Source organism: Numenius arquata, chromosome 5 (assembly GCF_964106895.1).
Source record: "Numenius arquata chromosome 5, bNumArq3.hap1.1, whole genome shotgun sequence".
Lineage (NCBI taxonomy): Eukaryota > Metazoa > Chordata > Aves > Charadriiformes > Scolopacidae > Numenius > Numenius arquata.
The window spans coordinates 19,564,928-19,588,738 of NC_133580.1; the positions used below are offsets into that span (position 1 = coordinate 19,564,928).

The 23,811-nt window shown below is 52.7% G+C and overlaps 1 protein-coding gene across 1 annotated transcript in view; it reads left to right on the forward strand.

Annotated features, from left to right (window-relative positions):
* The first annotated feature begins 16,080 nt into the window (after positions 1-16,080).
* The window catches only part of ATP11C (ATPase phospholipid transporting 11C (ATP11C blood group)), a 50,669-nt gene continuing 42,938 nt past the window's right edge, over positions 16,081-23,811 (forward strand). Inside the window, exon 1 of the mRNA XM_074148221.1 lies at positions 16,081-16,122. Within this exon, the coding sequence (XP_074004322.1) occupies positions 16,081-16,122 (42 nt within the window). The remainder of the gene's footprint in view (positions 16,123-23,811) is intronic.

Genomic DNA, 23,811 nt, shown 5'->3' on the forward strand with positions numbered 1-23,811 from the left:
GTGCTGGCAAGGTAAGCAAAGCCCACTGCGGGGTGGGTTTGAAAGCCTTGGGTGTGAGCAGACAGGGGTTCTGCTGGTAAAAAATGCTCTCATTTCTTATGAAACAGCATTTGTCACTGATTCAGGGAAGGATCTGCCTTGTTCAGGAGAAGGGGAGGAAGAAAAAATGGTGTTGTCAGCTCCTCCTTCGCATCGCATCCCTCCAGGGAAGGGGTCCCAGCACATGGATGTACCTCTGGGCAAGGACAGAGCTCTGCCAGTCTCTCTCAGACTTTCCCAGATGGAGATGGGCCTGGGATGACTCTCGGGGTGGGGGGGGAGAAAACCATTTTGGAAGCAGGTAGCTGCGGTGGTGGTCAGCAGTGAGTGTCCTTTCCCTGCTCCTCTTGCCCCATGTGAGCAGGAGCTCCACAAGCAGGAAGTCAACAGGGAGGTCATGCCCTCACAATAAATCAGCTGTTAATCTCAACAGTTCATTAGCAAGATCTCCTTCAAGCCATCACAGCTTTAAAGATAAATCTGTAGTACTCGTCAGGAGGTGAGGTGGACCTTGAAGAGAAGTAATATTTCTCCATTGACTCAATACTCCACCGGATATAAAAATCCATAAAACAAATTTAACACATGGCAAGCCAATGGCGTGCGCTTCCAAAGCCAGCTCTCATCCTCTCACTGGCCACACGGTGGCAGAAGAAGCAAGGAATAGTGCAAAAATAGGTGTACGTTAAAAAAACAAGCAGTGAGGGTTAGAGTGTGGCCCCAGTCTAGTGAGGAGTCTGGCTCTCACCTCCTGTGAAAATACTGGCCAGGGACTGAGGTTCAAAAGCCTCCATCGCTGAGAACATGAGAAACAAAGGCTACAGGACATGAGAACTGTTTTGTGAAAGGATTTGATGGACTCTCCTGAGTTGTGAGTTAGTTCATAGCAACCCCTTGGGTGGATCTGCTCATGGCCAGGTTGGCAGTCTGCTGGCAAAACCAGTTGGCAACCAACTGGTTTTTGGTGCTGGTTGAAGTGGTGATGGGTCCCAGAGGAGCTGTATGGAAGGGTTCAAGACCAGGTTGGGTGAGGCTTTGAGCAACCTGGTCTAGTGGGAAGTGTCCCTCCCTGTGGCAAGGGGGTGGAACTGGATGATGCTAGTGCACACTGGCAGCCCAGAAAGCAAACAGCATCCTGGGCTGTATCAAAAGAAGCCTGCCCAGCAGGTCACGGGAGGTGATTCTGCCCCTCTGATCTCGTCAGACCTCACATGGAGTACTGTGTCCAGCTTTGGAGTCCTCAACACAGGAAGGACACAGACCTGTTGGAACGGGTCCAGCGGAGGGCCACAAAAATGATCAGAGGGCTGGAGCACCTCTCCTATGAAGACAGGCTGAGAGAGTTGGGGTTGTTCAGCCTGGAGAAGAGAAGGCTCCAAGGAGACCTTAAAGTGGCCTTCCAGTACCTGAAGGGGTCTACAGGAGAGATGGGGAGGGACTCTATCAGGGAGTGTAGGCATAGGACAAGGGGTGATGGTTTTAAATTGAAAGAGGGGAGATTGACATTAGACATTAGGAAGAAATTCTTTGCTGTGAGGGTGGTGAGACCCTGGCCCAGGTTGCCCAGAGAAGCTGTGGCTGCCCCGTCCCTGGAGGGGTTCAAGACCAGGCTGGATGGGGCTTTGAGCAACCTGGTCTGGTGGGAGGTGTCCCTGCCCAGGGCAGGGGGTTGGAACTCAATGATCTTTAAGGTCCCTTCGAACCCAAATGATTCTATAATTCTATGATTCCTAAGGTCCCTTAAAGATCTGTGATTATCTCTCCTGTATTGTGCAAAATTCTCCCTGGGACCTGCCCCTTGTGGTCCCCTTGCCATGGGGATGCCTGGATGCAGGGTGGAGTCCCTGCCGGCTCTGGCCCTTTGGTGCTGCCTCGTGCCACACGCGTTACCCGCACGGGGACCAGCTCTTTGCGGCATTAAAAGGTGCATTAGAACCCAATTCCCTTGGAAAAAGACCCGTGAGCTCACCCAGTTGCTACCCCACCAGCAGCTGAAGTCCCGCAGGCTGTTTTGGGGTGGGGAAAAAGCCCAGTCAGGGTTGTTTTGCTTCCCCTCTGTGGGGATGGTTTCTGCTGAGACAAGGGGTTTCGCTGCCCCGAGGCCGCTGTGTCAGCAGCCCAAGGGGGGTGGTGACAGTTGCCTCGATTTCTCCAGAGAAATCGTGCCTTTGGCTGTGCAGGGGGTCAGCAGGGACACGGGTGGATTTAAGCAGGCTGGTCCATGTCAGGAGACCATGGTTCTGCTCTGCCTGAGTACGGGAGACCAAACCTGCTTCCCAGCTCTGCTGGTTTGCTCGGACTGGCTTCGTCTGGGAGCTCCTTGGAAGAAGGTCTCCCTCTGACGCCTTAACCACAGCCGCTGTTGGCAATTCGTTACGGATAATTACCTATCTAACGCTTAATTCCGTGCCGCAGCCTAAGTCTTGCATTTTTAGTTCTAACTCCGGCAAACTTTTAATAAAGCCAGCAGCATTTATTTATAGTTGGATTTAATGACCTTAATCACAGAATCACCTAGGTTGGAAGGGACCCTTTAAGATCATCTAGTCCAACCAATGAAGGAAAAAAAAAAAAACCACCACACACACACACACCACACCACACACAACCCACACACACACCACCACACCACCCAACACTAATCCATATCCCCGAGCACCATGTCAACTCCTCTCTTGAATACCTCCAGGGATGGTGCCTCAACCACCTCCCTGGGCAGCCCATTCCAAATGGTAAAATGCAGGTAATGGTAATGGTAATGCAGGTAAAAGATGAGGAGCAACCGTACCTGGAGGAATATACTGAAGAGAAGAATATAGCAGAAGAATATAGCTGCTTTTTTTTTTTTTTTTTCCCCTCTAGGTGAACCAGGCTGCCTTGGCATTTGGAAACACGCGGGTGCCCAAAGGCTGGCGGCTCATGGGGCGTCACTGGTCTGTTCGACACCCACTGCAGAGCCCTGCAACGGGGGGGAAAAAAACGCCTGAGAACAGCAGCTCCCTCTTCTCGCCAACACAAACAGGCTGGAAAGCCATGAGAAAAGCAGCAAAAAAAAAAAAAAAAGAAAAAAAAAAAAAGAAAAGCAGAGCAAAAGCTGTGGTATAGCGCTGCTCCTCAGTTTAGTTCCCCACTGCTGTTTTGTGGGGGAGGGAAGTCTAGAGCTAAACCGGTTAAGCATTATATGAAGTTGTTTAACAATTCCCATTCATTATTTTAAACTGTGTTTGGAGCCGCCTGGCATTGTTTTCTGGTTTCCTCTCGTTGCGGTTGGGCTTTTGTGCCCAAAGGTAAGAGAGAGCCCAGCTGCAGGGAGGAAGACGGGAAGGCTGCGCTCGGGATTCGGATGGGTGCCGGCCATCCCCTCGGGAACGCCACCGTGTTCAGCAGGGGTGTGGGAACCCCCACCTACCCCCCCCCCCCCGCTGCTGCGCTGGCATAGCTGGGGTTAAAAAAAAAAAAACCAAACCTAACAAACAAACAAAAAAACCCCACCCAAAGCCAGTAGATTCCTGCCTTTCTGACACTCGACTGCCATTTTGCTGCTGCCCAGAGTGGGTTTTCTGGGTGATCTTAGAGATACGCTGCGTAAAACTGCCAGACGGGGCTGAAGCAGAGCAAATATGGCTGTTTTTAGCCTTGGTATAAAATCAATAAAGTACTATTCTTGCTTTTAAAAAAAAAAAACAAAAGCCAAGTGGAAAATACGTGGAGGTTTTCCCAGGTCTCTGGAAGCCCACAGCTGCTCTCTGGGCCCTGTGGCAGTGCAACGAGGTGAGTTTTGCTCAGTTTCCAGGGAGAAAACCTGCTTTTGAAGAGAGGAGCAAGGCTGAGAGGACAGCAGCTCCCCCTACCCTGGTCCCAGGGAGTCCTCGGGGCTGCCGGCACCGGGAAAACTCCCTGCCCTGTGCTGCACCGGAGGGGATTGTTCCGGAAAAGGCTGTTTTATCACCAGGTAATAACAATGTCAAAAACATGATAGGAAAAAAAAAATAATTTAGATATTCACGGAATTGTCAGAGTTGGAAGGGACCTCTAGAGATCATCTAGTCCAACTCCCCTGCTGAAGCAGGGTTGCCCAGAGCACATCACTCAGGACGGCATCCAGGTGGGTCTTGGAGATCTCCAGAGAAGGGGACTCCATGACCTCCCTGGGCAGCCTGTTCCAGGGCTCTGGCTCCCTCACCGGAAAGAAGTTTCTCCTCATATTTGAATGGAACTTCTTATGTTCCAGCTTGTGCCCATTGCCCCTCATCCTATCGCTGGAAACCACTGAAAAGAGTCCGGCTCCATCCTCCTTCAACCCACCCTTTAGGTACTTGTAAGCATAGATAAGGTCTCCCCTCAGCCTTCTCTTCTCCAGGCTAAAGAGTCCCAGCTCTCTCAGCCTTTCCTCATCAGGGAGATGCTCCAATCCCTTCATCTTTGTTGCCCTCCGCTGGACTCTCTCCAGTAGTTCCCTGTCCCTCTTGAACTGGGGAGCCCAGAACTGGATGCAGTATTCCAGTTGTGGCCTCACCAGTGCAGAGCAGAGGGGGAGGATGACCTCCCTCGACCTACTGGCCACACTCTTCCCTAGGCAGCCCAGGATCCCATTGGCCCTCTTGGGGACAAGGGCACATTGCTGGCTCATGGGAAGTTTGCTATCCACCAGGACTCCCAGATCTTTCTCCTCAGTAGTGCTTTCCAGAAGATCCATCCCTAACCTATGTTGGTGCCTGGGGTTCTTCCTCCCCAGGTGCAGGACCCTACATTTGCCCTTGTTGAACCAAACAAAATTTTGTTAGGTTACGTCTCTGGTTTACGTGGAAATGAATATTCTCCTGCTCTGTGTCCTCTGGACCAGGGAGATGCTCCCTGGAGGAAGCTGTTTCAGATGAGCGTGGTTTCCACCCCTGTGTTATCCCAGCCCAGAGGGAAGAGGATACGGGTTTGGCCCATGTGCTGCTGGAGGCACTGGGAATGCTGGGCAGTTCTGGGCTCAGGATGGGGAGGTGAGAGCTGTGGATCTGCTCCAGGGACCAGGCTGGTGCTGGCTCTGACCCCCTCACCCGGAGGCAGTGCCTTGAGGGGTGATCTCCTGAGGATGGGCCTGGAGCCTCCTGGGAAGAGTTTTGCAGTGGGAGAAACACCAAAGGATGGTGAATCATCCATGGTCAGTCATGGCTCAGGGGGTGGGGGACAGGGCTCCAAAGCGTGTCTGATATTTGCTTGAGCATCAGGGCAGTGACTGCACTTTTGCTCTAAGAGGATTATTAGGATGGCTGTGACACAGGGGAGAGGAGGACAAGGGAGGGGGTTCTGCCCCTCTGTTCCACTCGGATGAGACCCCACCTGGAGCACTGCCTCCAGCTCTGGAGCCTCCCAACAGCAGAAGGACATGGACCTGTTGGAGCGGGGCCAGAGGAGGCCACGGAGATGCTGCGAGGGCTGGAGCCCCTCTGCTGTGAGGACAGGCTGAGAGAGTTGGGGGGGTTCAGCCTGGAGAAGAAAAGGCTCCGGGGAGACCTTAGAGCCCCTTCCAGTCCCTCAAGGGGCTCCAGGAGAGATGGGGAGGGACTCTTGATCAGGAAGAGGAGCCATAGGATGAGGGGGAACGGTTTTAAACTGGAAGAGGGGAGATTGAGATGAGATCTGGGGAAGAACTTCTTTGCTGTGAGGGTGGTGAGACCCTGGCCCAGGTTGCCCAGAGAAGCTGTGGCTGCCCCATCCCTGGAGGGGTTCAAGGCCAGGTTGGACAGGGCTTGGAGCAACCTGGTGTGGTGGGAGGTGTCCCTGCCCAGGGCAGGGGGGTTGTATATATGCAGTGTCCCCCCCCGCGGCCCTACACCTCCCAGGCTGCTCCGGGAGTGCGTGTGTGTCCCCCCGGCCCTACACCTCCCAGGCTGCTCCGGGGGTGGGGGGTGTGGGGGTGTGTGTGTGTCCGTGTGCGCACTGTGTCCCCCCCCCGGCACTACAGCTCCCAGGCTGCTCCGGGGGGGGTGTGTGTGTGTGTGGGTGTCCGTCTGTCCGTCCGGCACTACAGCTCCCAGACTGCTCCGGGTGTGTGTGTGTGGGGGGGTGGGGTGGGGTGGGTGTGTGTGTGCAGTGTGTGTGTGTGTGTCCGTCCGGCACTACAGCTCCCAGACTGCTCCGGGTGTGTGTGGGGGGGGGGGGGGGGGTGTGTGCAGTGTGTGTGTGTGTGTGTGTCCGGCACTACAGCTCCCAGGCTGCTCCGGGGGTGGGTGGGGGTGTGTGTGCGTGTGTGTGTGCGTGTGCGCGTGCGTGTGCGCACTGTGTCCCCCCCCCCGGCACTACAGCTCCCAGGCTGCTCCGGGGCTCCGGTTCCCGCCTCCCGGGCGGTGACGGCGGGAGAAGCGCGCGCGCGGGGGGGGGGGGGTGGCGGCGGTGTGTGTGGAGCCGGGGGGGGGAAGTGCCTCCAGCCGCGCCGAGCCCGGGCGAGCGCGGGGCCGAGGCGGGCCGTGCCGTGCCCCGCGGCGGGCCATGAGGGGCGGCCGGTGGGAGACCTAGGGAGCCGAGCCCGGCGATGCGGCGGTGAGGGCGGCGGGGCCCGGCGCCGCCGCGATGCTCCGCCGCAGCCTCAGCCGCCTGGTGAGTGGGGGCCGGGAAAAAGTTCATTTATCATTTTTTTATTTATTTTTTTTAACCTCTCATCGGATTTATGTTTCCGGGGGTGGGGGGATTGTCGCACGCGTGGGGACGGGGGAGATACGGGTCGCATCCCCGGCCCCCTCCCGCAGCGAGCCCTTGCGAAACCTCCCGGGGAGGCGGCGGGGGGGAGGGTGCGGGGGGGGGGGGGGGTGAGGGGGTGCTGCGGCTCTGCAGGAGAAGTTCCCTTTGCTGTCACAGCCCAAACCTTATTTTAAATTATATATATATATATATATTTTTTTTTCCACCCCAAAAATCCCCTATAGGAGGGAACTTCTCCCCACCCTGGAAGCGTGCGCCCAAAATCCCGTGGTTACAGGCCAGGGCAGTTATGGGGGTGCTCCCCCCCCACCCCCCCGCCTTCCCGCCCGCTCCCCGAAATACCTTAAAAAAACCCTCCCGGTGCCACATAAGCTGCTTGGAGATTGCACCGTGACCTCATTGCTTGGCCTGAACTCTGTAATTACTCATTTTTTCCTCTTCCCCAGCAAAGTGCGGTAAAACCAGTGTTTTAACATCACTTCGGGTGCTTCTGTTTATGTAGCAGTGTCGTTTATTGCGCAGCGCATAGTTAACGAAGTTCCCCGAGTTTGAATAGGTTATTAGCACGGCGTGTACACCTTTGGAGGTTCAGGAGATGTTTCCCGGGGCGCATCGCACCCCTTGACACCCAGTTACCTGCCAGTTGCTCTGCCCGCAAGCCCGGAACCACTGAGAGATGAATTTTCACATTCACTTTTGTTTTGGGGCCAGCTTGCACCAGATTTCCTGGCTTCCAGCACAAGGGACTCTAATTTATTTCCTTTTTTATTTTATTTATTTTTTTTTTTTAAAGTCTGGAGGTAGCTCTGCAGCAGGTCTGGGGTGGGGGTGGGGGGAAAAATGGTTAATTTTACCGTTTGTGGGTTGTATTTCTGTTGCAGGCTTTGGGTTAGCCCCGTGGAGAGCACACCTACTGCCACGATTGTTTTGCGGCCCCGGGGACAAACACGCCGGGTCTAATCGCGGTGCGCGCCAAGTTTCTGACTTTGACGACTTTGAATTTAGCTCTGCCGTGTGTTGTCTGCTTCCTCCACCCCTGCCCTTGCAGGGGGCTTTTTCTCTAAGTTCTATCAGGAGGCGTTCGGGGTACGGAGGAAGCGTCTCCACTGAGTTCAGCTCAAAGCGTTTTTAGGTGGCCACCTCCCGTGAGCAGGTACCCGTGGAGATGCCCGGCTGGGCTTGTGGGAATCGTGTCCCCTGCGCTGCCCGGTGGTCCCACGCCATCTACGTGCCACCTCTCGCTGTCCCTTGCCGTGGGGAGGGGACGCGGACCACTGCTGGGGCGTGATGTCTCCACCGGAGTGGAGAAGAAACAGCCCCTGACACCCAACCCAGGTATTTCCAACCGCTTTGTTCAGGGCTGAACTGGTGTTTGGAGGGTTAGAGGTAGTTTTCTGGTTAGAAGAAGGACTTAGCTCAGGGACCAGGGCACCCACAGCGTTGTTTGAGCGGTTTTAGGCATTTTTTTTCCGCCTGCTGGCTTTGTAAGGGTTGTTTGAGCAGCAACAAGCCCTGTTTGTTATCAAGCTGGTCCAAGTGGCACTTGTTCCCCTGGGCCTGGGGCAGATAGCAGTTCCCGCCATGCTGGGGTGGCTCTGGGTCTCCCAGGGGTTTGGGTCGGTCCTCCCTCCTGCTCGGCGGGAGAGGAGAGCCCACGCCGATCTCCAGGGAGGTGTCCCCAAGCTGCCACCCTGCCCTCGGTCCCCTGTGAGTAGCACGGGGCTCCCGGTGGTGCTCGTCTTGTGGCAGTGGCATTGCAGAAAATTCACTGCAGTTATTAAAGGCTGCGGATTATCCGACACTTAAGATCCCACAGGGCTACTCAGACAAACGTTGCCACCTCTCCGCTGCGTGGTCCCTGCCAGAGGCTCATAAATGCCAACGGATATTAAAAATCCCCTTTTCAGGTGTATTTCAGGGCTTAGGCACGGTGAACCCCATCGACATGACTCTTAGGTGGCTCCGTTTCTGCCTCCCTCCCGTAAACGGTGTTATCCTGGATAGGGTACCAAACGGGATGGTGAAAAGAGCAGGGGGGGCAGAGTGGTGCGTGTGGGCACGCTGCGTTACCCCGGGGTACCGGCTGATGCTCTCTGCAGAAACCTGAAGGTATTCAAAAGACAGGTTGGCATAATGCTTAGGAGCATAGTTTAGAGATGGGTTTTTTTATCAGTGAGGTTGATGGTTGGACCAGATGATCTTAAAGGTCCCTTCCAACCTGGACAATTCTAAGATTCTATGAGACAGATCGGATGCTGCACTTCGATTTAGACCCCTGGGATCATCCCCCGCCGAGAGAAGAGCGGGATTGGATTGCCACGGTTAATCCACTTGCAGGAGATACTGTCAATTTGAAATATAACTTTGGTAGTTCCTCTTTGGAAAAGGGACTCTGGCCTCGGGGGTCTGTATTTTTAGCCTCGGGCTACCGGGAGGCGGGCGGTGGGAGCGGAGCGGGGCAGTGCACCGCCACAGCTCTGCCGACGCCGTGGGGCCCGAGGTGGGTCCCAGCTCTCGTGAAAACTAAGAAATGCAGGAAGGAAATTACCTGTGCCCCCCGTGCAGGTGCAGGAAGGCTGAGCATCCCCCCCACACACACACCTTGGGGTGCTTGCCCGTTGTGTCGTTGCCACCTGGGGCTCTGGGCTCTGCGGTTAGTGCAGGTCCTGGCTCTGGTGTTTTCCTCTTCTCGTGTAAAAATCCAGGGTTAGAAAATAACAAACAGTCCCTAATGGGGAGCAGAATTCTTCCTTGTGTGTGTTTGTGTGGCGTCGAACAACAGGGCCTTAGTTGTTTTATTCCCTTTTAATTAAATACCGTGGGGCCTGATCCTCTTTGCAGCCCATGCCCTGGTAAATCCCTGGGGTTTCGCACGCGCCGGCTGGCTGTCGAGAACCTTTGCTTGATGTTGGGGGAGAGAAGATGCCTCTTAGATGGGTGCATGGTGCTTGTTGCTGGGCTGGACCTGTGGGGTGGCTCCGTGGCTTTGCCTAGTAGCAATGTCCCCTTCCTGGGCTTCTCTTGGGGTCTCCATCCATCCCTGCTGTGAGTGATGGAGGTACCCCCGGCTTGGCTATGGGGCTGTGTGGGGTCCCCTCACCTGCTGTGAGCTTTGGGGCCCCATTTGGGCTCCGCTGTGGTTTTCCAAAGCCCCCTTGGATTTTTTTGGAAGGTTGTCTTGCCCTGAGGGTCCCACCAACCCCACACACCTTAGGGTGGGGGGGAAAGCTGAGGAGGATCTGGGTTGAGATGCTCCACTGCTCCCGGAGCCATCAGCTTTGTCCCCTTGTGTCCCCAAAGCCCTGCCTGGACCCTTTGGGGAGGAACAGAGGCAGGAGGAATGAGAAATGCCTCGGAGAAGGTGTGTGTTGACTCAAGAGGTGTGTGCCAGAGGTTGGGGAGATGATTCGAGCCTGGGAAGGAGCAGGGCAGGTCCTGCCTGCTGCTCTGCAGGAAAATACCCCCACTGAGACCTATTTAAATGGCAGAAAGTGAGAAATGGCCCAAAGTCACTCTGTGGAAGGGAAGTAAATTCCCCGTTGGCGATGGGGAGTAGGTGAGGAGGGGCAGGGGGAGACCCCAGTGTTGACCACCATTGACTGCCACCCACCCTCACCCTGCCCGACTTTGGCGGGGGGGGTTGCTGGGGTACGAGTAGCGGGAGATGTCTGGCCTGGAGGATGCTGATTTACACTCCCGTCTTTAGGCTTTTTTGCAGCCAATGTGTAATAAAGTCTATTTTGGGACACAGAGCACATCTGCGATTTTCTTTGACGCTTGCTTTTTTTTTTTTTTTTTTTTTTTTTTTTTTAGAGAGAGAGAGCGTGAACCAAACATAACAGCCTGTGATTGCAGCTCCTATTCTAATAAGAAAGAAGAGCATAGGTAGGAGTTAGAAGCCTTGAGAATTGCTTTTTGGTTTTGTATTTTTTTTACCCAATCCTGCCGTGCTAACACCTTGAGGTTGAGGCTGTGTGTCAAATACCTTGTACCCCACTGCCAGCCTTCGCGAGAAGCGTTTTGGCTTCCATTAAGGTGACCCAAAAAAAAAACCAAAAAACCCCCACCACCAGCAGCAAAGGTTGGGGTTGGGGTGTCTCCGTGACATGGGGTGGCAGTTCTGCTGGGAGAAAGCCCACGCTTCAAAAAAGAGCGTGGATTTTAACCGAGCGGCTTGAATTTTTTCGTGAACGTTGCTGGAGTTTGTTTTGTAACGTGTATTTAACCTGATAACGGCGTTTTTGTGTGCTCGGGGCCAGTTCCCCCTATAGCAGCCGCAGGGCAGCCCGTGTTTGACCACAGAGAAGACAGTTGGAGGCTCAAATTGGGAACCTGGAGCTGCAAAAAGCTCTTTCCTGGGGCTGAAATCCCTTTTTGATGCCCCTACCCTGGAAAATGGGTCCACGGGAGTTTTTCAGATTCCCTGGAAAATGGAGACAGAGGAGCTTCTCAAATTCCTGTAGCCCTGTCTCTTTACTGTTGCGAAGCCAGTCTCCTAACCGTAACCTTATTCCCAGAAATAGTTCAACCATTTGGCTAAAAATAAGTAAAAATCAAACGACAACATCAACAACAACAAAAAGCCAGCCTCGGACAAGCAGCCGCGTGGAAAGGTTCGCGCTTGCAGTTTGGAGTTTGGAGAGGTTAGAAATGGCTTTGAGGAGGCACCGGTCAAACATTAATGATTCTATAAAACATTTGACCCACGACAGTTAAACCCGTGGGGTGCAGAAACTTCTCTGTGGAGAATTACACGCGTCTCGAGGCTGTATTTTATTCTTCGTCCGGGCTGCGGGGGGAAGGTTCGGAGCTGAACTGATGATGAGTTGGGGCTAAAGGCACCGCAATTTGCATTTAACAATAAAAATTGGAAAGGAAAACCAACCAAACAAAAAAGGCCATCTATTTATAGCCAGCTTCTCAGCCTTGCCTTTAATTTCATCCTGTTGCTTTTGGTTTAGGCACTTCCTTTCTGATTTAAAACTGCTGCTTTCTGGCTGTAACCGTTGGTGTCCTCTCCGGTGGTGAGATTTTTCTTGGAGGTGTTGGTTAAAAGCAAAGCTGGTGGAGAGCATTACTGGGCTCTCTCAGCCAGAAGAAGCCTTCACACCAAAATTAGTGGTTCTGCCAGTGTCTTTTAGCCACTCGGTCCTTGTCAGCATCTTCCTCCCGTGGTACCCACACCTGCATCTCTCGTCTGCAGCAGTGCAACACAAAACCAGCCTTTGGCTGCCGATTCCTCGGGGTGTGGGACTCTGTGTCCCCCTGGGGGGCTTTAACCCACTGTCCTTGCTGAGAAAGCACTGGGGTGGCCAAGTGGGGGGGATCCCCCCCCTTGTGTTACCTGTGGTTGGAGGAGCTGGCATGACAGGGGTGAGGGTGTCACCAAGCTGGGGTGTCGGGGAAGGTGAATTTTCCAAGAAACTTGGACACGGGGGTGACGGAGTGCGCTGTTAACCCCTTTGCCTTTCCCTGCAAAGGCTCGCTCAGGGGATTTTTGAGGGAGTTTCCTGTATTTAGTTGTGTGGGGGAGGCTGGTGCTGAGGCAGGAGGGCAGCACAAAGAGGTTTTCCTCTTCGCTCTGGTGGCTTTCTGCCCCAAAGTGTCCCCCGTGTCCCCCTCTGAGCCCTGCCTGGGAGAGCGGGATGCAGCTTTGCCCTGTGCTGGGACAGGCTATCCCCAGGGGATCTTAGAAAACACCTTACCTAGGGGTTTGGGCTGAAATCCACTGCTTGTTGCTCATCTCAGAAGTATTTCTGTGCCTGCCGAGGTCTGGCGCTGGGAAGGATGGGCTGGGTTTTGCCCAGCAGGTTTTGCTGGTGCTCTGCACTGGGGGGGATTATGGGCTTTGCCTGCTTGTCATCTCACCAGCATCCAGCCCTGGCGTTGGGCTCTGCGGTGGATGGATCCCAGGATGCATCCCAGGATGCTGCCTGTCATCCAGGAGAACCCTGCTGCTCATCTCCTGCAGCCTCTGCCCCCCTCCCCACCTCCCACATATAGAGTACCTATATTTTTTTCCTATTTTCATTGCCAAGCAATGCTGAGGTTCTGTGTTTTGTAGTGTTTTCCCTTATTTGCCCAGGGATCCTTCCAGCTCTGGAGCCCCCCAACAGCAGAAGGACATGGACCTGTTGGAGTGGGGCCAGAGGAGGCCATGGAGATGCTGGGAGGGCTGGAGCCCCTCTGCTGTGAGGACAGGCTGAGAGAGTTGGGGGGGTTCAGCCTGGAGAAGAGAAGGCTCCGGAGAGACCTTAGAGCCCTTTCCAGTCCCTCAAGGGGCTCCAGGAGAGATGGGGAGGGACTCTTGATCAGGGAGGGGAGCCACAGGACGAGGGGGAACGGTTTTAAATGTAAAGAGGGGAGATATAGATGAGATCTGGGGAAGAACTTCTTTGCTGTGAGGGTGGTGAGACCCTGGCCCAGGTTGCCCAGAGAAGCTGTGGCTGCCCCATCCCTGGAGGGGTTCAAGGCCAGGTTGGATGGGTCTTTGAGCAACCTGGTGTGGTGGGAGGTGTCCCTGCCCAGGGCAGGGGGTTAGGACTGTGTGATCTTTAAGGTCCCTTCCAACCCAAACCGTTCTATGATTTTCAGCTCGCTCTAGCTTGTGGGGACTGTGCAGATGCCAGGCTGGTCCCCAGCACCTCAGGGCTGTGGCCGTTTGCCACCCGCCAGTGACAAACCACTGCCAAGCAGGAGCCTGATGCCACTGGGTGGTTGTTGGCAGCGAGCGCTGGATGAGGGACCCGTCAGTACAGTGTGTGATGTGCTGGGACCCCATTTGGCCTTTGGGGACACTGTGCCGCTCCCAAAGTGTGTCCTGCTCCTTGGGAGTGGGTAACAAGGACAGTGCTGCTCGTGTTGCTTGTGATTGTAAGCTATTTCTATTACTATTATTATTAAATTATTGCATAAGAATCTCTCTCCTGTAGTTTTGCTCTCCCTGCACCCTCTCCCCAGGCTGGCCTGATGACCACAAGGCGTCCCCGGCTGCTTTCGGTGTCATCATCGCGCTGCCATTGGCTGAATTCCTTCTGACCATCCAACATCCCACCAGCGAGTTGTTGGCTAGTGTTTGCCTGAATTGCTTAACGCTTGATTGGGGCAGTTAGTATTTTGCTTTTTTGCAAAAAAGCTTGACTCCAAGACTTTTTTCGTGGAGCCGTTAGGTGGGTTGCCGTTGCCTTTTCGTGGTGGGAGAGCGATGCTGGTACTGCCCGTGTGCTGCAGGGGAGTTGCAAGCTGTTTTAAAGCTTAATTTACAAACTTATAGCCTGGGGAAATGGCAAAACTTTCCTGTTTTAAAAGGTCTCCTCCGGCCCTTGCCCTCGCCTGGCTCCTGCAGGGCTGCTGGGTCAGGAAAAGCCTGTTCTGCCTGCAGGCTGCGGGAATTTCAATATATATATGCATTAAATATGCATGTATGCAATATATACACATTAAATATGCATATATACAATATATATAGGTGCATTAAATCTATCTATGTATTTATTTTTGCTTATGGGCTCTTTCTTATATATATATATATTATTTTTTTTTTATATACATCTTTATTTTTGCTTATGGGCTTAGCCAAAGTCCAGGGAGCTGTTTGCCAGTGGTTGGCACCAGGCGCCACTTTGATGGCTGCAAAGTGCATTTGGGTTTGGAGCTGCGGGGCTGAGTGGGCAGAGGAGTGATGGAGGGGGTAGTGAGGGGCTCGCCGGTGGAGTGGAACCAGTCCTGGGGTGTGATTTTTTTTTTTTTTTTCCTCCCCTCCATGGTTTGCCATGCTCTCATAGGGATGCTCGCTGCCACGGATGCTGCACAGAACCCGTAGTACTCCGTAAAAAGCTTTTTTTTTTGCTCCTTATTCCCTTCCGCACGTGATTTGCCATGTGTCCGTCTCTCTTTTGGGTACCTCCTGCGCCTTGCTGAGTCCAGCCATTATTTTTCCCCAAGACTTTAAGTCATTTTGTTTGAGATGGAATTCTAGCCGAAGCCAGTTGAGTCTAAAAGCATGCCCGCTCTTGACGTCCAGCTGTAATTGATAGCGTCTGTGGTTCGGAGATGTTTGTCCTGTTCTCCTTAATGAAAGCTTAATGCACTTATTTTTGATCCGGCTGTTTGTAAAGGGCTTTTTGTTTTCTTCCTGCAGCAGAAAGGAAGGATAATCACCTGCGAGGCATCGCAGCCGGGTATTTTGAGAGCAAATCGGGCTCGGTAATTTTTGTTCGTGACTTGAACAAGGTTCCTGTTAACCTCCTTGGATGAGCAGTGCTTTGCTACGGGCTTTTTCCTCTGGGATTTCAGCCGAATGTTGCGGGATCTATAGGATCTATAGGGCCCTCACTCTGGCCCCAGCCAGGGTGGTACGTGGAGGGCTTGGTAATTTCTAGCCATGTACTTTCGGGGGGTCAGGAGCCAGTCTTTGTGTCTGGCCTACCTTAAAGTATGCTGTACACCTTAATAAGATTTTTATAAAGGTTTTTTTTAAGCCTGTAAATAGCCTTTTAAGGCTAAAGTGGGAAACAGAAGCAACGCTCACTTGGTAGATGTAATTACCTTAAAATGCTGGGGCAAACGCACTGATTCGCAAAACAGGGGGATGCTATTTTTCTTGTACAGTAAAGGCTGTAGGAAAGCCGAGTGAGATGTGCAACAGGCAAGACTAGACAGTTTGAAGGGTGTCTTTGGCACTGCGATCCAAGATCTTTCCAGCGGTAATAAAAATTAAGTACTGCTAGACTGCAGCGACGCTGCGCTCTGTCGCCCGAGTCTCAATTGGCTTAAGAGGAAATAAAAAAATAATAATAATAATAAAAAAAAAAATCTGACTGCCGGGAAATTAAATGTAGGGGGGAGGGGGGAAAAATCGGCTTTGTGAGCAGCCCTGCCATCTTTTGTTATGATTTCCGTGTAATTCCTCCCCAGCCTTCACACAAAGCCCAGCAGCTGCTGCCTGTAGGGACCAGGAGCGATGAGAAGTCCTGAGCCCTGGGGGGGCTTGGGCTGCACTGGGGGGGCCTTGGGCTGCACTTCGCCACCCTTATGGGGGCTGCAAAGCCAAGCTTAAAATAGAATATTGATATTTTTTGGGGGTGGGGAGGGCACAGGGTGGTTTTTTGCGTGCCAGTTGTGTTTACTCCGAGTTGTGGAAGGTTTTTATTCTTTTTTTTATTATGGTTTTTGTTTTTTTGTGGGTTTTTTTTTTTTTCCTCCTTCCTTCCAGCTCACCTTTTCTTATAAATGTTTGCTCAGGGAGGGAGCGCAGTAAAATCAGCTGCGATGCCCAGAGAGCTGTTGTCACTCCAATTAATATTGTGGAGTACATCGCTTCCGCGGGGCGGTTTCTGCCGGCCCAGTTGAATGGATGGAAGTGGGACTGCCCAGTTGACAAGTACCATTCCGGTAAGCGCAGGGTGGGAAGATGGGATGTGCAGAGAGAGGAAACCTTGGGTGAAGGCGCTCGTTGTGATAACCGTGAGAGCGGGAACGCCCTTATCCCGGTGCCTGTCTAGGGAAGGCGCCTGGTGGGATGAGGATGCTGTGAGTCACCCGCTGGGATGCTACCCTCTTCTGCTGATGGTGCTGGGATGGACCACACTGAAACCCTTTTGTCACCGAGCCCAGCATCTCGGGGCCTCATCTCCAGATCCCTATGGATAAGAGGTTTTCTCTCCTGCTGGAAAACCAGGCTGCTGTGCCAGTGGCATTGCTCGGTCAGCCCCAGGCAGGGTGTGCAGGTTCCAGCCCAGCAGGAACGCGAGCCAAAAGGATTTCCTGAAGATAAACAATTCTAGGCCACAAGTTGAGGATCTTTCTCCTGACTGGGTGGATTGTGCTGATCCGGTATCCTGGTGTAGCTGTGCCCACAGGCCCGAGGATAGATCTGTTGGTTACTCTAGTGTCGGGGGATGAAAATATTCCCGATGGGGTCTGGAGCTGATTTTGGCTGTGGAGCGAGGGGTGAAGTAGGTGATTCTTTCCCTTTCCCCCCACTTTTTATCTCCTGCTACTTCTGTGGAAACATTTCTCTGCAGTACAGCAAAGGGGAGGGTTAGAAAACCACAGCTTTTACTTTTTTGGTGTGGAAAACCTGAATGTGGACCGGGGTGAGCGAGCAGCATGGCGGGGGGCTGGGACCTTGGGTACCAGCGGGGGCAGAGGGCACCCCACGATGCTGGCGCAGGGCTCGGGCAACCCAGGATGGATGTGGGATGGGAAATACCGACAGAACAGCCTCCCTGGGGGGGGAAAACTTGACTGAGAGGATGCAGGGCTGGTACCCTGCACCAGGGGTGCTGCGGTGATGTGTGCCTTGGTGGGGGGGGGGTCTGCAGCATCGGCCCCCCATGGGTGGGCTCACTTTCCGGTGGGGGGAAACAGGAGGAAACTTCTCTGGGAGATGGGCTGTTTGCTGGCTAGCTCTGAAATGCTGGGAAAACTTAAAAAAGGGCAAAATGTCTGTAGGTGGCAGAGGTCAGGGTAACATCTGGCTGAGCTGGGATGCATAACGTAGTATTTAGGGGTTGGGGTTTTTTTTTGTGTTTCCATAACTGAAGAGCTCAGGCTTTCGGAGGGGGAAAACCAACAAATTCCAGCTCTGCTGGCTGATGCAAGTGTTGACAATTGCGAACTTGGAGGTGGGTTCTTTTTTTTTCTCAGTTTCTTCTCTCTTTAATTTTTGCCGGGGCAAATCACTGCTCGGAAGAGCTCGCTGCCCTGCTAAAATAGCTGCCGATGAGCTGACATATGTGCACAGCTTGAGCCGGGGAAAAGAGGGAGGAAGAGGTTTGAAGGACGGGAAGACCTCGTTGTGTTTGCTTTGTGACCTCTGCAAAACATTCGGGCTCTTATTCAGTAAGTCCCTTTTCTGTTCTCGGGTCTGAAGTGTGTTCCTCTGAGCCTGCATTTGATATGCTGGCAGCACGCTGGTCGAGCTTTTCTCTTGGACTGCCAAAAATAAAAATATGCTGCCTGCATCTCAAGATGAGCCGTGGTTTCGTAACCCCGGCTGCCAACGGGGCAGGGGAAAAAGGGGGGAAAAAAAAAAAAAAGAAGAGTTGAGATCCTGAAAACTTCCAAAGGTCAGTGGTTGTGTTTGAACAGGAGCAACAGATTTTCCGCAAAACGGGAGCACTGAAGTAAGGCTGTCCCAATCGATGGCTGCTGGCTTGGGCTTTCTCCATCATTCCTGAACCTGACTTTCTGCAAAGCACTGCTGAACCGGGGCTGTGATTACGGAGGATGGGGTGTATCTTCTGGGAAGATGCAGCTCTGGGTGATTTGGGGGTGGGAATGGAAAAAAAGATGGAAAAACTAAAACACAACCAACCAAACCAAACCCCGCACCAGAAAAGCTCTTGTTGGCTGTGACTCCCATGCGTGGTGCTCCCCCGAGTCCGGGATAGGGCTGGGCCCTCCTATAAATTCGTTTTCTGGGGAAAAGAAACCTCTTGTATTTCCTCTCTCCACCCTTCTTAAATCTTTCAAGGAGCCCTTTCCCCTGTTCTCCCCGCCCCGCTGTGTCTCTCGCACCGGTTTTATCGGTGGCTTTATTGACTAAGTCAGCTTTTCCAGGAAACTTGGCCTGGTGGGGCTCTGCCGTTCTCCAACCTGTTGTCCTCGGTGAAGGTGACCTTCCTTCAAGCCCATATGGTGAGGCAGCATGTCCTTGGGACAGAGGGGACAGGGAGGCGGGCTCTGGCTAGGCTGGTGTCACTGGGCGCACCTCGACTTACGTTAAGGATGGTGTCATCTGGGTCAACGATGCTCTTCTAGAGCACATCATCCACCATTTTGTCATCCCCAACGGTGACTGGGGATGAGGTCGGGGTGTTGAGCCCCATCATGTGTTGACCATGGTTTTTAAAAAACTAAAGTATTGGTCTTTTTGCCGTGGCTTCTCTTTTGCTCTTGCTTGGTCTGGGGGCTCTCATGGTTCCCCTCAGCTGGAGGTGTCCTGTCCCAGCGGTTGCTCCTTGGTGGTCCTGTTCTCCCTGGTGGAAATATCAGTAGGAGCTTCAGCCTCAAGGGAGGAGAAGCGATCCTGGTTTAAACTTCAACCTCTTGCTTTCCCAAAGTACCATCCTTCCCTTTTCCACTTACGGATGAGCAATGAAAGTCCCCTCCGGTGGGCAGCGAGCTCGGAGCTGTGCTCATCTTCAGCCCTTTCTCTTGAACCTTTGGGCTCTTGGTATTTTCAACCCAATACTGTTTATTTTTTCCCAAGGACTGTGCATGTTATTGACCCTTTCCCACAGGCGTAGGGCAGGACGGTGGGGCCGATCCCGATCGATGGAGTTCTCTCTCTCAATCAGGAGATCTGCCGAAAAATGTGGTCGCTGTGGGTAAGCATAGCCCGAGCTGCTAAATTATTAAGGGTTTTCTCAAAGCATCGCTTGTACTCGCACAGAAATGACTGAGGACAAAGAGTAATAGAAATATTGGCAAGAAAAATTTCAATTAAAAATATATCGGTTGGGCAATGAGGTTGGTGCGCTGCAACTCTTGAGAGTGCCGGCCGGTTTTGGGGAGGTTATGGAAAATTTACAGAGGCTTTTTAAAAATCGCGGATGTGTTTTTCTTCTTTCTTCTGGGTCTAAATGAAACGGGAGCCAGAACAGGCTGTTTTGGGAGGTGGTGTTATTTTTGTTGTCTTTTTCTGTAAATCAGGTCGTCTTCTCTACTACTTTTATGATAAATGGAACAACATGGGAGTGATTAGACTTTAAACTATTCATGAGATCTAAGCCAAGTAATGTGATTTAATCTTTCTTCTGCATATATTTTAATATACACTGTGATTTCATTCAATGTTTGAGCTTTGTACTGGTACGGTATAATTATCTCCGGTTTTAGCAGATGACTATTTTTTTTTTAAATGCCTGTGGTTTTTATTAGATTTTTTTTTTTCTATGAGTTATTTGTGTTTACTTTGTGGCTTGAAAATATCTTCAGCAAATAATGAAAGGAGTTTCTTTTGATTATTTAGCTCTGGTGTAGGTGCTATCTGAAATTATAGTAAATCAAACGGTGGTGTTTGGGGTTTTTTTTCTGCCACTTTTTTTTTTTTTTTTTTTTCTGGAAACGGGGCCAGCAGGTAACACAGACACTTGTTTTCCATATGGGGGATATAATTAAACGCTGTGTTTTGCAGCTGCCCTAGAAATAGCCCACTCAGAGCGGCTCCTGGTCAACGGCGGCTGCAGAGCATGGGTTCACCTCTGCGGCTGAACTCGGTCTAACTCCGTTAATTTTTACCTAGCCTTGCTAATTTTTTACCCAGGTTTGCAACTTTTATCAAGTGTTGTGATGGATTCCCAGAGGTTTGGGAGGGCGGGTGCAGAGGAGCCTCTCCGGGAGGTGGTGGGAGCTGATGTGCTGGGGCAGGACGTCCTTGTGGGAGGAGGACACAAGAGGAGAAGGGGAAGAGGCACGAAGGGGGGGTTTGCCCAAACTCAGGCGAAGAATTTGGGGAGGGCTGTGGGCTGCAAACGGAATTCTGCTGTCTGTACGTAATGCTCCAACAGCTTCCAGCCGTAAATGGTGTTGGGTCATTAGTTGCATCTCCGGGCGTTTTTAGCCCTGGTCTGATGCCTTCAAATCGTACCTGTTCCCAACTCCTCAAATAAAAAGTTTATAGCAAAATGCCAAGCCTCAGCTGATGACCTGGGCACGTACTGATGTGTGGAGATGGGCTTTTTAAATTTGGACAAGGTAAGAAAATAGCCATTATCCCTAATGCCTTCTGTCCAGAACGGCTGCTTCTGGCAATAAGTGGGGCTTTGTACAAAGCTGACGGTACAGGAAGGTTGGGTTACATCAAAACATCGAAGAGCGATACGCTCTGCATCTGCCTTTCTCCTTGGCAGGAGGGAGGCTGTACGGTGGCAGCAGCATTTTGCCCTGCCTTGTGTGCCCGCACCGGTGGCCACGATGCGGTTATTAATTACTGCAGCCTGGGCTCCTGGTCCTGCCTGAGGTGGGGAGCGGAGACAGAGAGCAAGCTGCCAGCTTGGAAAGGTGTTCCTGGCAGAAGAGCTTCCCCGGCCTCATCTTTATTATCTCCTGTGATTTGTGCTTGACTTGCCGGCTGTTGTCTTCCAGCTCAGCTCCTTCAGGAGAAATCTGGGTTGGATGCCCAGAAGCTGACTCAATGATGGGCTTGGTTAGATGGAGCGGAGCAGGAGCTTGAAGTGCTGCAGGAGAGACCTGCATCTTTGGGGCTGGCCTCCAAGTGATGTGAACGGGATAGTGGCTCTTCTCAAAAATACCTCCTTCTCTCCTCCCTCTCGATTCCTGGGGTGTCCCCTGAGGTGGCTGGTATTCCCTGGGGTGCTGCCTCGTGTCTGCCAGCTCCTGGTAGCTCCTCTGGGTTGCTGGGACGTGGTATGGCAGAGAAGGGGAAGGGGGTCACCTACCAGCACCCCCAGATCCCCGTGGCTCGCTGTGAGGATGCGGTGGGGCTTCCCACCACCCGGTCCAGAGGCTGTGGACAGTCTGGCACCGCAAATCCCTATGGATACCTCTGGTTATCCCAGCGCTCCTGTAAACACCACGCCTCGGGCAGAGGGAGGTGATAAAGTGGAGATGGGGAGGATGTAGTTGTTTATTTTCTTTAATAATCCTTTTGGCGTGCCCGGCTCTAGACAGCAGAAGGAACTCTGGCTTTTTCTTGCCGCAGCGGAGTCCTGTGCCCCCCGTAGCACAGGCTTTATGAAACCCCACCAGGCAACGAGGCCACCCTTTGAGTTGTAGCCAACTAATACTGCCTTTTTATTTTGCTATCAGAATTAAAATTTTTGATGAAAGGCGGTTGGGAAAAGTCATCTAAATCCTCTCCCCGCTAATCTGCATGTTTCATAATTTTCCCCCAAAGCCTGGCAGTTACTCCCTAAATCTCCTCTTAAGTCTCTGTGGAGAGCTGTTATTAAGACTTAGCAATCTATTAGCGATTCGGTGAGTCGTTCGAGGTGGGCTTGTCAGAAGGAGAGCTTTTAATTGCCGGGCTGAGCCAAGCCCTCATCGTGGTGTGAACTTGTGTTCTGGGAGGTGAAAAATACGGAGAGATGAGCATCCTGGTCCGGTGGGAGGTGTCCCGGTGCCCTTGGCAGGGGGTTGGAATGAGGTAAGCTTTAAGGTCCCTTCCAACCCAAACCGTTCTGTGATTCTATGTTGCGTGAAGCCTTCCAGCTGCTGGCGTGGCTGCCTGATGGTGTGACACCCTGGGGTGGGCAGGGGAATGGGAAACCAAATGCTGGGAGCGGTGGGAGGCTGGTTAGACCACGGAGTGGGGACTTCTCCCTTGGCCACCGCTGCAGAGGGCTCTGGTGCACCATGGAGGGGGTTGCCACCTTCTTTGTAGGAGGTGCTTCAAATAAATAACTGAAGGGGAAGCTGAGGAGTGAAAACCCACCTAGGAGTTGGTGGTGATAACTTGGTGGGACCCAACTGACATACCACACTTGGGGTTTGGGTTCTGTTCTGTTCTGGGGCTTCACGTAAAATCATAGAATGGTTTGGGTTGGAAGGGACCTTAAAGACCATCTAGTTCCACCCCCCTGCCCTAGGCAGGGACATCTCCCACCAGACCAGGATGCTCAAAGCCCCATCCGACCTCCAAGGATGGGGTAGCCACAGCTTCTCTGGGCAACCTGGGCCAGGGTCTCACCACCCTCAGAATAAAGAATTTAATCCTAATATCTAATCTAAATCTACCACACTCCAGGTTTTCCATGACTTGTCTTGCAGAGTAAAGGCTTGTGTATATTTTTCCAGGAGGGTTTTAACTGGAGTTTTGTTGCTTCCGTGCCAATGCCTGTGTTTGGCAAACACTGTTTGGCATCCTGGAGGGATGCTTGCCAGGCACACTGGGCTCCAGCTCCTGCCCGGGGACACGACGGGGACTTCAGCCTTGGGGACAGTCTGTCTCTGCTCCCCGGCGCTGCCCTGGCATGGATGAATGGCTCTCTCTCTCTTGCACCCAGGGTGCAGGTTGGTGATGCCTGTGGTTGCCACCTCCAAAATGCAGCAGATACACTGGGGAATCTTTTCTGGGTCTAGTGTGGGTCTCATTGTGTAGTGATAGGATGAGGGTTAATGGTTTTAAATTGAAAGAGGGGAGATTTAGATGAGATCTGGGGAAGAAATTCTTCACTCCAAGGGTGGTGAGACCCTGGCCCAGGTTGCCCAGAGAAGCTGTGGCTGCCCCATCCCTGGAGGGGTTCAAGGCCAGGCTGGATGGGGCTTTGAGCAACCTGATGTGGTGCGAGGTGTCCCTGCCCATGGCAGGGGAGTTGGAACTGGATGATCTTTAAGGACCCTTCCAACTCTAACCATTCTGTTTCTAGTTTCTTGTTCAGACGATGTGCTGTTGCTGCTGCAGGTGGTGGTGGTGGGGCCAAGGGGGTGGCCAGCCCATGCCAGGCTGGTGGCATTCCCCAGCTGGGCACATGTTCCTGCCTGATCCACGTTTGGGGAGCCGGTTGTGCGCAGTGGAGGTGGGACTGGTGCTGGTGGCTGCTGCTGGCCCCACATCCCAGCGGTGCAGGGACAAAGCTGCGAGGAGCTTTCTTCTTCTGCTCTTAGCAGCTGCTGCTGGAGGTTTGAGGATGGCGGTCAGCACACCAAACTGTGGTGTAAAAACACTTCTTTAATTAAAGATATGGGTGAGGAGCAGGGGGAAGGGAGAGCTGCCACTTCCTTTGGGCAGACCTGGCTCCTGGTGCAGCAGCATCCATTCAGTTGCTGCTGCTCCAGGTACGTAAATTAGAGTGGCATAGATTTTTACTTTTTAATTTATTTTTTCACAGTTTCCCTGAGCAGCGGTTAATCCTGGGCCTTGCTGCCTTAGCGGGGTTGTTTTCAGATTGCCTTTTCCCTAAACTGGGCTTTTCTTGCAGCTCGACAAGCCTTTCAGAGAGCTGGGATGCTGAGCCGGACCCTGGGAATGCCAGGAGCATCCGCCCACCCTGAGCTGTGCCCATGCTGGGATAGGGCATGCGACAGGGATTTGGCATTCTTGGCACCTGCCCTGGTGGGGTTTCAGAGCAAACAAGCTCTGGGGTTGAGGATTAATAAGACTAAGCGGAGTAT